Source organism: Empidonax traillii, unplaced genomic scaffold, assembly GCF_003031625.1.
Source record: "Empidonax traillii isolate 1590-97213 ecotype Southwest subspecies unplaced genomic scaffold, ASM303162v1 scaffold19:size3308961, whole genome shotgun sequence".
In the NCBI taxonomy this organism is placed as follows: domain Eukaryota; kingdom Metazoa; phylum Chordata; class Aves; order Passeriformes; family Tyrannidae; genus Empidonax; species Empidonax traillii.
Window position 1 is genome coordinate 332,073 of NW_020955212.1, and position 18,276 is coordinate 350,348.

The window sequence follows — 18,276 nt, forward strand, 5'->3', positions numbered from 1 at the left end:
TTCAACAGATCATTGCTCAGCATCACAGCTGAGATTCCACAGTCTCTAGCTAACAATCACCTAAAAAATATCTATTTCACTAGATGTTTATGCCATCTTACCCTCCCCTGTTTGTCTAGAAGGCAAGGTGCTTCTGGAGCTTCAACATAGGTCCCAGCCACAGAACAGTGGCAAAGTGATAACAAGACACAGCAAAAAGCCAAGCACGCAACGTCCAAAAAAATAGCATTAGGCACACTTAATAGTTACAGTAAGCCCTAGATCAACTGCATAGCCAGAAGCAAAGCCTGGAAGCACAGGAGGATTCCAAAAGTGGAGCTAAAGCAGAGAGGAGCACAAAAGAATCCTCAGACCACTCTGAAACAAGCAATACTCAACATGGTTGACTATGGTTGACATGGTGACTATGATGCAATTTTCTCCGTGAAATTAAATCAGATTTTAACAGGAATTAAATCTCCAGAGATTTTCACCAGTTATGCTAACAGAAGAAGCAGGTGGAAGACGCAGAGTGTAACAGATAGGGATCTAATAAAATAAATAGAAACCAGTGCACTCAAGTTCACAAACCATAAACGCAGACAAGCTACAAACTTACCTTGATTAGGTAAATTCCAATTTTTAATGTCTTTTTCTTGGCTTTTGAAGTAATTTATCTACATTTTAATGATGTGCATAAAATTGGAACTTACATTGAGGAAGGCTTTATCTTTACAGACTGCACTGATACAGTTGTGTGTACCTAATACAGGATTACATCATGAAGGCCATGTATGACTGATTCTCAACTAACAATTTCTCAAAAGAGCCTCAGAATCCTGTGAACTTAGATATGATAAATACTCAAGTATGTGACTGACTAATAAACTCCTGTAACAGAGGCCTTGGGGGGGCAATGGCGAAGCACCCACAAAGCTCAGGAAATAATGCACGGTGTGACTAACCACAGACCGACAGTGGCCTTTTCTTTGGATAAACAACTAAATCCATTGAGTGGATCAACTGCTGGTGTGAATGTCTCTCCCTGATTTCATCAAAAGAATGCTAATGTCTGAGTTTGCATCCCACACCATGCTGGTCTGGCTTATGTTGCTTGGTCAACATATGCACTGAACCACTGACAAAAGTTCAAAGAGAGCAGCACATGGGATTTCAACCCACATGATCCTTTCTAGCAAGGTTGATGCCCAGCATCACGATGGTGCAGATGTTATAGAGACTGGAAATGGGAATCACATTGGTACGGCAACTGAACTGTGTATTTCAATTTCTAGATTTTGCAAAGTTTAACTTAAAAAATATACTGAAAACATAATACAAATGTGTTGCTCTTCTAACGCAGAAATCCCACATAACAGCAAGTATCTTCAAACACACACATTTGACATCACAGAATCAATTAGGTTGGAAAAGACCTCTGAGATCAAGTCCAGCCTATGACAACACTACCACATCAACTAGACTACGGCTCTAAGTGTCACATCCAGTCTTTCCCAAAAATATCTACAGGGACGGTGACTCCACCACCTCTCTGGGCATTCCAATATCTAATCACGCTTTCTGTGAAGAAATTCTTCCTAGTGTCCAACCTAAACCTCCCCTGGCACAGCTTAAGACTACATTCTCCTGTCCTACTGCTGGTTGCCTGGGAGAAGCAGCCAACCCCCGCTTGGCTACAACCTCCTTTCAGGTGGCTGTAGAGAGCGATAAGGTCACCCCTGAGCCTCCTCTTCTCCAGGCTGAACAACCCCAGCTCCTTCAACCATTCCTCATAGGACTTGTGCTCCAGATCCTTCACCAGCTTCATTGCCCTTATATTCAACATTACACCCTCCACATGTGGATTATCCAAAAGAACGTGGTCAGAGAACATTATACCCTGGCACCTACCTCTATGGGAAGTGATCTTGTTTTCTTCGAGCAAGAAGTGGCAACACTCATTCAACACAAACACCCACAACCAATTTGCAAAAAGAGTATTTTGACACTGCAAAGAGTTGACCCTTCCTGCCCCTCAAAAATGTTGTAATGAGCCTCTTGTGATCCACCAGTACGGTTTGCTCAGGAAAAGAACTACTTTTTGAGGGCTTTGGAAGTTACTGTATACTGTCTTCATTTGAAATACATTTCTTGGAAAAGTCTGATGATCTTTCACTTCTGGGGAAACAGCTGCAGCAGCCCTGTATTCTAATATTCAAAATGAATTTGTTCCTATTCAACAGTACTTTTGTTAAAACATTTTACCAGGAGCCCCCACATCAAAGAAAGTGCACACAGAAAAGGCAGAAAAAAAAGAGAAACACTAATTTGCATTAATGATTTCTCCTTGGAGAGTAATTTCTACCCTGGGAGGTCACATAGTTTCAGCCCCTTGACATTGTGTGTTATTTCACAAGACTATATAGAAAAAAGGCAATATTTAATCTGGCCCAGACAACACCCATTAACCAAAGATATTTAAACACACAAATTGTAAGAACAACCTGCTAAGCTGCCCTTTAAGCCTGGAAAAACACCTGCCTTGTATTCAAGTGCCATTTTGCTTAGGACTTTCAATATGGTCAAGACAGCCATATTGCAGAACTCTCCTCCTTGACACACAACACAACACTTCAGCATTTCTGATCAACTAAAAAATAGATATCTAATACTGGCATTGACCATTATAAATCTCAGCATTTGCCCAATCTTAAAAGTTGTAAAATATTTAAGCAACCTATCCACAACCCCATCTACTTCAGGTAGTGTAATAAAGACTAAGATGCTCCATTTAACATGCAATTTATTAACTCTACAACAGTCTATAAAGCTCAAGAACTATTTCCAAGTCCTAAAAATACCTTCTAAAGAGAACACTCCCAGAAAAACACGTCTTCGCAACCTGAAATACATTTTACTCTTTCAGGAAGCTTCACCATGTCTTCTTCAATTTAAAAAATAGAAAGTAGGACATCTAGTTCAACTGAGGCTGCCAGCACAAGAGTGAAGATGGGCAATTTTCAGTAATCATAGTATACACCATGTGGTTATCTTGCAAACCCTGTGAATGACAACTGCATGCTCTCCAGTTAGACAAAGCATTTCACAGAAACAATGATACCTTAACCTGACTGCAGTGCTGTAGACTGTAGCAGAAATGGCAACAAAAGAAATCCAGCTAAACCTCCAACCTCACTTCATCTTCCTTGAGCTCCTTCGATGGAAAATACAGTAGAACAATGTAGAATACTTGAGCATACCAAACACTCAAATTTTTTATTCAATTGCTACAAAAATGTGCCATTTTAGAGCATTTCTGCTAGTCTGGAGGCCGTACTACTATGAGTTTAAAGCCTGATTGCTGAAAGCCTTGAGGCGGCACCAGCATTACCAAGAAAGCACTGACAAACACATCAGACCCACCTGTAGCTGACTGGTCAAAGTATTCAGTTTTCATTCTTTCTGTTCAAAAAAGCTCCTTAAACACTAGAAAAGTTTGCTTGAACATTTTATACATTTGTTCGTACTTATTAATCAGAGAACAAAAAGATACAAAATCCTGAGGACACACTAAAATGATCAAATCAATGGTAGTGCCTCGATGACAGCAGAGTTTATGTATAATAAAACTGGGTCAGTTCAGAAATTCATTGCCTAAGGAAGAGAGCACTGATGGCCATACCTCATTTGACTCCAAATACCACATGCTTTAGCTCAAATTCTGATTCACATGGAGCCCTTTAGAAGTTAAAGGCCAAAAGACTTTGGGTCTAAATATCAGTCATCCATCTTGCCCAAGAGTTGCTAACTTTCTAGAAGAGAACATTTAAGCTTAGAAATAAGGTCACATGGCTCCTCTTCAACAGTCTGCTTGTATCTCATAACGCTTTGAAGTGCTGAGCTTCTCAGAATCCAGGACAGCACTTGAACAGCAAACACTAACAAATAATTTTATCACCCTGTGATACACTACTAATTTATCCAAGATGAGCAGAATTTAGCTGCCATACAATTGTGTGAAGCAAAAACACCAACAGAAGTATTTTCTCAGTATTTGTTTAAAATAATGAAGCCCCGAGACCTCAGAGTTGATTATATCCTTGACAGCTATGCAGTTACTTCATAATATGACAAAATAAATTTCTAATTAAAAAATACTGAACTTACTGTTCACAACAGTTCTCAGGACCAAGCTAGTGTCAGTGTCAATTTAAATGCAAACATAACTCACTGAATAATTACTCTACTTATGGTAATAAGCTTTCTTATAATTAGTATCAAGAAAGCAGCACCACTGTATTCACCAACCTTTTTTTTTGTGAATTATGCATGTGGGAAGAATGTGCTGCAGAAAATTTATTACTTAAAAATATTTTAGAAGCCTTTGTAGAAGATTCTGTAGGCTTCATCTGCTAGCCCATTATCCATTTTATCCCTTCCAATTGTTTAGAGTAAAATGTTTACAAAACAAAATACTAGAAACAGATGCTTGTCCCAAATTTATACCTTGATAACTGTATTTTATTCTCCCTCTTTTCCCTGCATTGTAACTTTAGCATTCCTTTTAGCTTCTACAAACCACACTGCAAATGTTATCACTCAGTGACAATTAGGTACCACCTGAAGTCTCTGACTAAATAAAAAAGTCTTGCAATTAAAAATCTATTTATTAACTTACTCCACTCTTGCAAAATTCCAGCACAATCTACGGAAGAATTGGTACTGAATGGGAGCTCTGGTTACACTATAAACTGAGTCGAGCTAACAGTCTGCTTGCGCTAAAAGAAGGAGGTCTCTGGCCTTCACCATTTTCAGCATTAACTGGACACTTCATAAACCCATTCAACCTGATAATTCAACAGAAGGTCATCCAACTGGGGCAGGAGGAAGGAAGAGCTGGGATAACCTTCCGCCAAGCCAGACAAACTCAACAACCATGAGAGTCAACACAACACTACAACGGGAATAAGTCTCAGAGCAGAACCATCTTTCAGCAGTAAGACAACACTTTCATTCAGTCCTACAGAACTACCCCAAGATCACAGCATATTTGTCACTCTTCACAAAAGAGCAAGCAAAAATATTTATCTTTTGTTAAATATTTTGTTAAATATTTGTTTATCTTTTGTTAAATTAGCTGCCCTAAGATTTGTCTGCATTTTCCTTACACTACTGTTTCTCTTGACTCACCAAGAGATTATGCCATAGACTCTCCACAAAGAGGAGTTACAAAGCTAGCAAAATAACTAAACACATTCTGCAACATCTGAACTCAAGCAGACACCATGTCAAATCACTTCTAGATTATTACAGATTAACATCTCCAAACTAATTGCATGGGGAAAAAAAGGGGAAAGAAAAGGCTAATAATCCATCAACCAGACTAAAAGATGACACTAACAGTTCATTTTAAAAGGAAAGATATGTTTCTAATGCAAGACTGAGCTATATTAACTTAGCAGTTATTTAATTTATCAAAGCACTGTTAAAATACAGGAAGATATTTAAGATATCTACTAGAACTGGTCTTTAATGAAGACTCCACTTAAAAAAAAAAAAGAAAAAGAAAAAAAGAAAAAATCTCTCATGTTAAACTCCAAGTAAACAGAAGAGATGTGACTTTTGCCAACATAAGTGTTAAGTACTTGTTTCTAGTTTTCTGCAAGCTGCAGATAGTAAAAAACTGTAATCAATGAATATCATAGTTGTTGTTTCGCCTATTAACTTGTTAAGAAATTATTTACATGCCAAAAGGAACTTGAACTGCTGTGATAACACCAAGTCCATTTCAGAATTTCTAACATCTTCCACCAGAAATTTCATTCTGATTATTTTGGATATTACTTAATGAACTACTGTTGATGCCACTTTGGAGTCATTTAATTTGTTTAAATCACCGCTGCCGCAGGCATCCCTTCCCCCTCTGCTGTCAGTCGCATGTACACATGCTCCACCCCTTCCTCAGTACGGCTGCCTAATCCATCATGAGCCAGTCCACGGTGCTAACTCACTGCCCCCAAAACCCAAAATCTATTCACCGATCTTCAGTCTGTTAGTTTAGCAACTAAGCCCATTCTCATCATTTATAAAAAACCACCAAAACCACCCATGAAACTCATTAGAAAATTCAACTGCACTTCAAGAACAAGACAAACACAAATTATTCATTTGTCATCTCAGGATACTTTTCAAAGAAATAAAACATTCTTCACCTATGTCTCCCTATTCATCCAATCATCAAAATTATCCTGAAATTACTACAGGATGTAGACAGACTATAGGCTGAAGTTAACAGTCATCTTTGAAGATCAGCTCAAATTAACAAGGACTCAAAACAATGAGGATTAAGGAGGATTTCTGAATCATCACATGATGTTTTTATCACATGCAGCAACTCTGGTCTGCGTTTTCGTACCAACCCTCTGCATGATTTGGGGAAAATCTTTTTGGTTTACAGGTGAAAAAAACATTACTCCGACCTCTTCTGTTGAGCACTTTGTTATATAAAAATAAATACTACATAATGCTTTGATAACAAAACAGTATTCCTACCTAACAACTTGTATTTGTAATCATAGTCTGACCTCAAAGGAACTCGAAGTATATGAAACCTAAACAGTATTTGTCATTTTTCTACTAAAAGGCAGTCTTCTACAAGACAAGCCTCATTAGAACAGCCTAATTCACAACCTAAAAGATGTTGATAAAAGAAAGGAGAAAATTCCAGACTACACTATAGAAAACTACTTCAAATGGCCCAGAGGCATCAGTGGAGAGATCCAAAAAGCTTAGTTTACATTCAGTTATGTCTATCCAGGTTTTCCTGACTGCCTACAGTTTAAGAAAAAGCACCTCTTATGAAAAAAAGGCACAAAATTCCATCTTTCCAAACAGAAATAAAAACATCTTTCCTCTAAATCATATGATTAAGCAGAATTCTTCCTATGATGGAAAAAATTTCTCTTCCCCACCACGAGAAACATGAATTCTTGCGGAAGTTCAATCAACCCAACACAAGAAACAGGAACCATAAAGTCTCAGGACAAAACATTAACTTAGAGTAAACACACAGTACCGCTTAGGAGTACTAAATTAACACAGGAAAACATCGTTTTTCCAAACCATCTTATCACTTCCTAATCTTGAATATTCACTCAAATACAGGAGGGGAAAAAAAATCTGCCGTCTCTTGCTTAATATCCAAACCTAAAGAGACCTTTCAAACAAACTGGGGGGAAAAAAAGTTTAGAAATAGTCTAACTGCAATCTTTGTTCTACAAGATTACAAGGATTATTCAACTACTGCCAGGAGAAAACACATTAAGGATGCTCTCAAGAGTTCTGAAAAGTTCCAACATGAAAGCTGCTGGTGTCTAGTGCCAAAAATGCCAAATTAATAGAAAAAGAAGGGCTCAAAAATACCAAGAACACCAAAACAGACACTACACAGTTGTAAATACATGTGGCCCTCTGGAGACTCAAATAATTATGAGATGAGGAGGGTGTGGGGGTGAAAAGAGTGGAGAAGAAGTAATTAATGTGGTCAGAAAACCAGTTCACTCTTTTTATCATTCATAGTGTTTATTTCTGCCTTTGAAACATGCATCTGATCATCTTGTATTTTCCCCAAGATAAAGCTTTTTTATGTTATTTCTATCACACAATTACTACTAATGTTTATGCATAATTTATTTATTCCATGAGAAATACCATCTTTGTGCTACTAGCATTTGGAAGAATTAGAATGGGCCATACTATCACGTGCAACTTGACTATGAACTATGATATACTATTTATTCAGTAAGCGAATTGTGAGGCATTAAAAGTCTTTCTGCCATTTTGGTTTTGGCACACAGGTATCAGACAGCTACTTTCTTTCCACCCTCCCAAGTGCAATTCTATCCACTGGTGGTACATCCACCTGCCTTCCTCCACACACAGCGCTGCCCATTCAAAACCCTTTCACTTGCAACACAGAGACTGAAATGCAAAGGCACTGACACCACTTCTATCAGTTCTCCAGCCTCCAGAAACAAAGACCAACTTTCAAGAGATGCTCCCCTTCCAAAATTCCTTCTACCTATTAAGTTCCATACTCTTGATTACAAATATTCAGTTGGAAGACATGATCAACAGAATTTAAAATATTCTAACGTGATTTTAAAATAAGAAAAAAGTTCTGAAATGCCAGATGACAACCTACATAAGTTTTCAACACGGGTTGGATTTCACAATTAGCACAACATTCCAGTCATCCAAGCAACCACACTTCAAAAACGAACAATATCCAACCATAGAAAATAATTTAGTCTACCCCACAAACTCAGTTCTTCATTCAAGTCAAGCTAAAAAAAAAGCACCTTTCTCTCCTCAGACTGGGGTGGGTGGAAAAAGGAGCACCTACATCTCATGTAACTACCTATAGCAAAGGAAATCCAGTAGCCATCTAAAAAAAACCATCTATCTTCAAAGAACTGTGATGACATAAGGAAGGGGGGAATCAGTGGTTCTTTCCTTACATACCGAGTAATAACAACAATACATTTCAGGGATTTTCAACAACCAGTATCAAACAGAAAGGGAAACAAACAAAACTTAGAAAAAATTTAAAACAAACAACGAGGCTTAAAGTCACTATGACAATCCAAAGAGGCTTTTAAGGTTCCCAGAGCATAAAACTGAGGGTCAACATGAACAAACTAAGTAATTTCCAAACCAGACAAGAAGAAAGCATAATAAAGCAACTTGTTTCAGAACATAGAGTTTACAACATCATACCACATCTTTCAACTCAAAACTTCAGAACGGCTTTTTTAATTAAATACTGTCCAAGAGAGTAAATTTTAGTCATTTTCAAGAACACAAAAATACACTCAACACAAAATGCAACCAATACTTCTCAGTTTCATCCTGAAATATAAATTTAAGAAAATCATTTAATTTAAGTAAATACCAAGCAACTAATGCTCAGAAGCTCCTATCTAAATAAAATGTTCATATTCCGAACACTAGGGCACAATAACGCACACAGAGCACTAAAACGCACAACAGATGCATATCTGAATATCTGTTAAGAGACAATAAAATTTGTCCGATAATTCAAAAAGCAGTAGCACAAACAAAGAAAAGCGATGGTCCTGTAATTCTTAAACTACAAAATGCAGATGAAAATTCCTACCACAAGATTAGCACACAAGAGCAACCCTGCAAACCCCTGGAACGGTAAAACATACACACGCACCAGTAGGAGTTGTCACCAAATTGCATGCAAAAATCCTCTTAGCTCCAATGAAGTCAGTGACTCTGATGAGACCTTTACCTTCATTTTCCATCGAAATTGTACTTGAGTCGATAGTTACAAAAGTCTTTAGCAACAGCAGCGCTGGAGCGGGAGCGGAAAGGTGAAGAGAGAAATGCCCCAAAATCCCAGGCAATCACAGTGCTCCCTTTGCCCCCACCTGCAGCAACATCTGCAAGAGAAACCAACGCTAAAAGAGGAAAAAATGGTAAAAAAATAAAATAATAATAAAAAAAAAATAGAACACCAGAGCCGAGCCCAGCGGGCTGCCCAGCGCGGAGCAGCCCAGGCACACACAGGGAGCCCGCAGAGCTGTCAGAGACCACCGAGGATGAGGATGAGATTAGGATTAGTCGCCCAGCAGCTCCAGCACCACGGCGGAGCAGCGCCGCCGCTTCCCCCTCGCCACCAGCGCCTCCAACAGCCTCGTCCCGCCCGGGGAGGGGCGTTCACACCTAAAAATAAAACCTCACCCCAAGTAACACCCCCCTTCCCCGCTCTGCCCGCACCCTCAGCGCCAGGCGGGAGGGAGGGGAGCGGCGAAGGAAAGCGACGGCTCCCCGAAGCGACCCCCGCCCCGCAGCACCCCTCGGCCGCCCCGGCCCCGCCCGCCCTGTAGCGCAGGCGGCCGCGGGCAGCGCGGTGGCAGCGGCGCGTGGGAGCGGAGAGAGGCGCAAGCGGCAGCCCCTGCACGGCCGCCGCCCCGGCCGCACCGCCCGGCCGCGCCTCTCACCTCGGAGCCCCGGGGCGGCGCGGCCGCATCCCCGCTCCGCTCACTTCCGCGGGCGGCGGGGGCCGGGCAGAGGCGGCGGACGGGGCGGGGCGCGGCGGCGGAAGGGCGGGCGGGGCCCACCCGCAGCCGAGCCCCGCAGCCCCGCCGGGGTCGGCCGCGGGTCTCGGGCTGCGGAGGGATGGCGGCTGATCTGTGATTCCCCACGCGGCGGAGCGGCTTCGCCCACAGCCCGGGCGAGCCCCTCGGGCTGCGGTTGCAAAATAAACGCGTTTGAACGCGCCGGCCCCTGCGGGGAGCCGTGGGAGCGCCTCCCTCTCCCCCCCCCACCTTCCGCAGTGCCCACCTCGCCCGCCCCGGTGCCCACCTCGGTGCCCGCCTGGCCTCCGTCCCTGCCCGGGCGGGAGCCGCACGGTACCGCGAGGGAGGCGGGGCCCCGAGCGGCGTTGAGCGGCCGGCGCGGAGGGCGAGGAGCATCGGGGCTGTGCCGAGAGGGGTCCGGCCGTGCCCTCAGCCCGCCCGGCTCGGCGCCAGCGCTGGGAGCCAAGCCCGGCCCTCCTGCCGTGGGGAAACAGTCCCGTGGCGCCCGCTCGCCTCAGTGCTGCTCTGCTGCCCTCCCATGAAAGCGAGTGTCGCGTACCTGGAGTAGAATCGTAGAATCGTCGAGGCCGGATGAGACCTTTAAGATCATCCAGCCCAACTGTCCACCCAGCACTGCCGCTGTAACCCCTAAACCACTAAAATCATAACACGCAGCACCAGATCCAGAAGCCTCCTAAACGCCTCCACCCTGGGCAACGTATTCCCAGTGCCTGACCACCACAACAGCGATAAAAATATTTTTCTAGTATCCAATCTGAATCTCCCCTGTCTCAGCTTAAGGCCTTAAGTAGCCGCTATTGGAGTTACAGTTCAGCTAGACCAGGCTGGTAGTCCAGTTGGTTTTGCACCACCAAATTATCGCTTTTTTAATAGATGTTAGTAAAAAGGAAAAAAAAAAACCAAACCAACCAACAAACAAACAAAAAGACTCATTACAAAATCTTAAACACTTCAGGTTCAAGTTTTGACCAAAACAGGTTTTAGCTGCCAATCATGGAACCACGAACCCTAATCACTAGTTGAATTCTGAGGGAGTTAAAAAATGCTTTACCAATTCAATTATGCTTATCTAGACATCAAGGGAATATTACTGAAAATCTAGTTTCAGTGCTGAGCTCTAAGGCTAGAACAGCTTTATAAAAGAAACCACCTCCACTAAGATAATAAATTTTAATTTCAGTATGATCCACAGCACTAGTAAGAACAAAATGCCTTTAAATTTTCAAGGTCAAAATCTAATGAAGACATGCTAATTGTAGGTTTTACACACCATTTCTAAAGGAGCATGACAACATGGTCCTAGAAATGCACTTGCATTAGCATCTCGTGATTAACAACCTGTCACTTGGGTTTTGTTTTTCTTCAGCAGCAGAAGAAACCAAGCTCAGTCTTTGACAGTTCATAAGCAGCATTTAGCAGAACTAAATTTTTAACATTTCAATTAAATCTCACAACCCATAACAGCATGCCTCTTGAATTCCTGAGCTAAACAGGAAGTTAAAGAGCATCCTTGCTTCATTTGAAGCTCTTGAAGGTAACTTTGAGTGCTAACACAATATAGATTTTTCAGTATATTTTGAGAGATAAAGAAGAGTTAGAAGTGCTGACTTAAAGTAGAGGCTCCAGATATTCGCATTCAGAAAACTGACAGCAGGCAGGTTAATTGTTTGGGAGTACCTAATGCATAATTTCTGACATGTCCCATATGCTTGCCATGTTACTTGAACATCTCCCTGGTTGCTCCATGAAGTGTGCCAGGTAGCGCTGTCATTGCAGGAGTGACTCTCCTCCAAAACAGTGCTTCTGTTAACTTGAGTGTAAGGCAAGCAAAGAACCATGCTGAGATCTTCATGATGCTAGTTATAATGCCACAATTTCAACACAAAACTAATGCACAAGTCATTAAGAAAAACATTTAGTTACTCGGTTAAAACAGGTAGCTCTTGCTTTCAATGTCATATGTTACCACTAAATATAAAAAATTTATGTAAGTCTTTCCATAAAGGAAAAAGCAAAGCCTGTAGGTCCTAATATTGCTTACATTCACAACATGTTTGGACTTCCTTACACTGTGAAAAGTTTTGGGGAGAAGATTGGGAGTTCCTGAACATTATTGAGCTTGTTCACAATTGAGACCTAAATATCAGTGACGAACTCCGTGTCCATCCTATGTTCATGTGTCTCAAAAAAAGAGAAGAAAGTCAAAAGCAAGTCCTACTCTATAGCAACAACTAAAAAATCTTCATCTCTGGGGCTTAATCTCTTTCACATTAGCATACATCTACCAGTCTTACATGCTTGTGACGCTGCCAGGCAGCTGGGAAGCACCTCTTCAGCATTATACCAGGACTATATCCATCCTTGAAAATTATATTACTGTTTCTGCCATACTTTACACCTGCAAACAGTGGCTGTTTAATAAACAATGCTCGAAGTATTTTATTTCCATCTGCTGTTAAATATTGTTTCTTTGAAAATCCTGTCCTTAGTATGAGCTTGATCCACAAGAGTATTAGGATAGCCTTAATATCTTCAGGAAGCCTCATAAAAGTTTGTGGCAAAGGCATTATTTGGCAAACCAAAGCACATTATGAGAATACAATAGCAGAGATAAGTCTGAAATTAAAAAAAAAAAGGCTTTGCTTACAGTAGTAACCTGTTGTAGCCAGTTGTACTCAAAAATTAAAATAATATTTGGTTTACATTTTTTAACCTTGAAAAAAAGTCTTGCAATAAAGTGCTTCTCTGAATATCCAATGAGAAAATGTGTAGTCCTAACAGAAAAATCTCAGTGAAAGTACATATACAAATCAGAAAAACATACACAAATTCAATTAGAAATGGCCAAACAGTCCTTTAAACTTCAGTCAGATTCTCTTTTTTTAAAAAAATGCAATACTGATGGGTTTTGGGGGGGAAAAGACTAAGACTTCAGTGGTTGTTACATCAACATTTTCTCTTTCTAGTTCACAGACCTGAAAATACGTCATAAAAACAAGAAAACCTTCTGGAAATAGCTTTGCAGGAGAGAAGAGCATTCAGTGACAACTTAAGCAGCCCCTTAAGAATTCCTGCAAACCCACCACCACCCCCTCATTCCCTCCCCATCCTTTTTCCCATGGAAGTCTCATAATTTTCCTCCTGTTGGTGGCCAAGTCAGACTTTGCCTTCTGTGAGTGGCTGCCAGCAGCAGCAGCCACTCGGTTATCATCTCAGACTCACAACCCCAAACTGACCCACACCTAAGTTCATATGGGAACTGATTCATGTCTGGAATAACCCAGCAGATCAGTCAATACAGACTTCTCTAACTAAACCAGAAGTGGTTATTCTGGCACAGCCAAGAGAGTGGAACAGGTATGGGGTACATGAATAGGTACTGCTGCTGTCAGCACTTTCCCTGGCCTCTGGGCCTTCAGGGCTGAAAACTAGTAATCTGATTAAAGAAATTAGTTGTTTGGGTTTTGTTTATTTGTTTAGTTGATTTTTTTAAAAAGGTAGCTGTAAAAATGCATACTTAGCTTCTGTATGAATCTAGAGGCAACCCAAAAGGTTGCTTTTAGCTGCCTTTCTATTTCTTCAGAAAAAGAATTCATTCTGGGCCTCCAGAAAGCTTGGGAAAATTAAAAAGTGATAAATACATTACATTCCAGATAGTACCATCAATCAGTTGGAATTAAAGAGGGGAGAATTCAGTCTAATGGCATTAAACAGAGAGGCCTTAAACTGCAGCATGTTTATATGCGAGCTAAACTTCAAGTTTGGTTTAGTCTTCAGGATCTCAATTCAGCTTCATCTCAACTCCCTTGTGCTACAGCACTACCAGAAACAGTAAAATATAGTTTAAACATGACAAGAATACCCGTAACTTCATGGTTCACAGATTGAAGATCCATTACACAGAATTGTGTTGAAGTCACTTTTGAGACCATGACAGTCCTTGAAATACTTGTTGCTCTGAAGTGACATTACAGATTCTTTTAAAACATTCTTTTAAAGATACATTTGTTTACAGTCTGTCAGTGTTGAGTAATGCTCATGATGCTACTACAGATTTTATTAATCTAATGAGAATTTATTTATACATTATAACCAGAGATATTTTTCTGAATCATAACATCAACAGCATTTTAATATGGACACAGCTTTCTACAGGACTTCAGTTTGGGACAGAAAAGGTTAATATGTGATTCTTCTGTCAAAACAGGCTTCTCAACTATTTGCTTACTTTACTTCAGTTATAATTCAAGCTGCCCTCCATACACTGAGCATAATTTAGCTTTTATGGAAGAAAAAAATTAGTTTCTGGTAGGAAGAGACTTTGATTTGATTTAATCTCATTATTTGTTGCCTTTCATCTGCAAGTCAAAAACTCACCAGTGCTTTTACTGTCCTATACAGAGTACTTGTATGATTGGAGTCAGGGCAGGGGAAGGATGATACTGGAGCTTCTCATTTATACAGTTTAAATGGCCCATCATTTGTAAAGCCTGTGTTGCTTATTTCCTCCCCAAACCCTTTCTATCCATGCTCTTCAGCTGATAGAAGCAATCACCTCATCTCCAAATAGAATTCTCTGGAGGAAAATCCATGGCAATTCCACCTAAAGTTTGAATGTTTTTATATATACATGTGTGTGTATATATATAAAATCAGTTCAAGCTTAAAAGAAGAAAAATGATACAGTTTTCCCAGAGGAAATAAGCACTCATTTCATTTTATAATTCTGAGCATGTTAGATGTAAAAAACGTAGCTACATTTCAAATTACCTTAGCTCAGCCCTGTCTTGACACTGTACAATTATGCTAATTAAGGAACTTTGGTTTATGGCAGTCAAATTATATTTCACTGATTTTTAAAACACTTGATTTTAACCCTCTCATTTCATCCCTAAGTAGCATTCCTACTAACATTCTATGTTCAGAGAAGGGGTGCAGCACCACAGCAGTTTCAGCTGACAAAATCAGGCTTGGCTATTGTCCTTTTCCCGGCTCTCAGTTCTGCACCAGCCCTGACACTGTCATCTCTCGGTAACCCAGCTCAGGGGGACTGATCCAGCTGAGAAGAAAGCCTACCTCAAGAAAAGGCATTGCTCTGGAACTCCCAGAACTAGTGTAGGAAGGTGGTGTGAAGCAGTGGCAGGACCTTAAATCAGTTTTGAACTGTTGTGAACATACACTCTCAGAGCATTCAAGAAAATTGCGTTTAATCTAACCGTAGCACTCAACTGTTATCTCAGACCTGCATTTCATCTTCTGCACTTTCTTTCTCAATAACTTCTATCTCTCCCACAGACTCAGTACTCACCTGCCATTCTCTTCCTTCAGCTGCACTATTTTGAAATAGTTAAAAATATTAATTGCAGAGTTTCCAGAGAAGTTTTCCCTCCCTTTATTTAGGACATACAGAGCTATTCAGTTGTTTGTTTCATCCTCAGTGACTATTTTCAAAGCTGACTACTCCAGTAAAACTGCACTGCTAAAGTGGAAACTCTCACAGGTGCCTCTATTCTATCTACTGAAAGCTTCACATTTCCAGAGACATTTTGTGAAGCGAAGATCTAGTTTCACGTTGCCTGTAATAGACAGCTGAGAGACACGGCCAAGGAGATTGTGCTCTATAATTGGAATATGCTGTGAAGCAAGTTACAATTGGAAGTCTTAGCTGAGGTGGGCAAAATGCCTTGTTAGGATTTCTTCTACAGGACAAGGACTCCACTCCTCTGCATTGCCAGCTTCAGCTACAGTCATGCTGTGGCCTGAATATAGGAGAAAGTGGAAAAGTTTTCCCCAGTAAAGGATTATGTCTTGCTGAAGGATTACTACAATTCATTCAATAGCCAAGGAGACACCCCATTTACTTTTAAACTATTTCAGTTACATTATAGCAAGATGTCTGAGGTACAGAATAAAGACATTTCCACAGTGAGGCTCTAAACAGTTAAAAATCCCCCCAGCAACAGCAAAGTACTTTTGTTTTAATTGATTCAAGGGTACTGTGCCAAGAATTTTAGGAATGCTGCATATATTACAGACAAGTAATCTTGCCAAGTCTCTCTTGGAAATTCTTGTTCAAGATTATTGGTGAGAGGAAACTGGTGTGAAGGTAATACTCAGTAAGGAGTTTGCAGTTAATAAACAGATGTTTATGTAGTTGAAAGATTTCCGCTCCTGGCAAGAATAAGATATTTTGTTTGATAACACACTTAAGCATAATATGTTGGGCTGTGAAATTTTATTCAGACTCAGAGCCAAAAAAATTTTATCAAGTGAAAGGATGTGGCAGCTTTTCGGGTTGGGAGAAATTTATTGCAAACTTTTGTTTTACAGGAAAGCCCACATACCATTTTATTTTCAGAGTTACTACAATGTGTATGTAAATGGCAGCCAAATATACAGAGGACTTTTTCCCCCATTATATCTTTAAAAAGCCGGTCTGAGGTCACACTTTCAAAGCTGGTACAGGTTACTGATAAAAGTAATTAATGTAGCATGCTTCTATTGCAACTATGTGCCCTAGCATAAAAGACCCCTAACCTTAAGACGGGCCCAACTGGTGAACTGAAAGACTAAATTTGTATTCAGATGCATTCTTAGTCAAAGTCAACAATAAGGCTGCAAGGGGAAGAGTAAAAACTGCACACACAAGTTATGTAACTTTAGAAACTTAGTATAAGTAGGCTTAGCAAAAATACTCAGATTTAACAGGGTTGCTCTGACCTGGTTCCCCACCCATCTACACAAGTGTGGGAGCAAGTGCTCAGAAGTGTTTCCATACCTCTGCTGATGAATATCAAACTTCAGCACAATGGAACTGGAAAACAAACATCCATTTCACAGAAGGCTCCTATCTACCTTGGAAACAGGTGCTAAAATATTTTGCAGCAGCTCTTACAGCCTAACTCTTATATTAAATAATTAAATAATAGATCACATTCAAGTCCATGCATCACTAAAGGTTGGATACAGCCCCAGCTGAAAGTCATAGGCGTGGATATAGGAGGGACAAACCCTACAGCTATATCCTATGAATTGGGAGGGTATATTCTACCAGCCTGTCACAATGGGAAGGTTAAAAGAGCCCTGAGGTGCCCCTCTGTCTCCCGGTAATTCAGCAACTAATGTCAGCTGCATCCTGTGCATCTGCAACAAAGCAAGAAGTACCAGAGGAGGATTTAATTTAAAATGAGTTGAAACTCGTACCGTAGGCCCTCCTCCCCACCATCTGGCTAGTGGGGACATTCAGTACGAATTCAGCATGCTAACTGCCTATTCAGAAGGAAGAAAAAAAAAAGTTTCTCATTCAGTAAAAAGTATTAGGCAGTACCTATTCCATTCTGAGGGCCTCCAGCCTAATCCAGATCTATTGAGGGGTTCTGAGGATACAACTCTATTTATAGACTACAGAAACTGGTAGTGATAAATCAGTGAATATATTGTTTCCTATTTGAAGTTCAGCTTAAAGTAAATTATAACCCTTAAGTTCCAATATACAATTTAAAAGCTGACCAGAATGTTTTGATATCTAATGAGAAGCATGATTTCTGTCCTATATCTTTCATATTCCATGTAATATATTTAAGGTCAGAAGATGTATTAAGATATTGTTACGAGATCACATTATATTTCTGTGATTCCTATCATATATATAATTTACTTAATCAGAATCTGTTTATCATTGATTTATCTATCCTTAGGTTATATCAAACAATATATCTATCGAGACATATATCTATGAGTTATTTAATAGGCTGAAATAAAAAGACACCAAGCTGTTAATGTTCCTGATTCATCACTCATTCACCTGTAGAAAATCATCCATCAAAGCAAGAAAAAACTAAAACAAAACAAAACTATAATTGGAAGCCTCTGACATTGGAGGAGGAACATGGATTAATTAGAAGTTACTTTCGTGTGTATGCATTGTGAACTAAAACCTTGCCTTTGCTTCTCATGAAGTTGCAGAACAGGACTCCTAGAGTATTTTCTTCGGTAGATACAGACTTCAGTAAGCTACGTGCTTTAAAGAATTTGTCTTTCATGTCTCCCATAATTTTCACTCCAAATTCTTTTGTCTTTTTTGAAAAGCTGATCTTTGGTTGTTTACAGCCTCACATCTTTAACGTGTATGTACAGTGTGATGCTGTTTTTCACTTTCAAGGACAGA

General features: G+C 40.2%; 1 protein-coding gene across 7 annotated transcripts in view; it reads right to left on the reverse strand.

The window, feature by feature from the left end:
• ATP2C1 (ATPase secretory pathway Ca2+ transporting 1) overlaps positions 1–10,421 on the reverse strand; it is a 51,778-nt gene extending 41,357 nt beyond the window's left edge. The window contains exons 1-2 of one of the 7 annotated variants that reach the window (XM_027897099.1): positions 10,375–10,391; positions 9,299–9,449 (exon numbers count right to left, since the gene is read on the reverse strand). In XM_027897099.1, the coding sequence (XP_027752900.1) occupies positions 9,299–9,304 (6 nt within the window). In that variant the 5' untranslated portion in view covers positions 9,305–9,449; positions 10,375–10,391. Of the gene's footprint in view, positions 1–9,220; positions 9,255–9,298; positions 9,468–9,786; positions 9,803–10,010; positions 10,071–10,374 lie in introns of those variants that run through there. The other 6 variants (XM_027897090.1, XM_027897082.1, XM_027897106.1 and 3 more) reach the window with 6 other exon arrangements.
• Between the last annotated feature and the right edge of the window lie 7,855 nt (positions 10,422–18,276).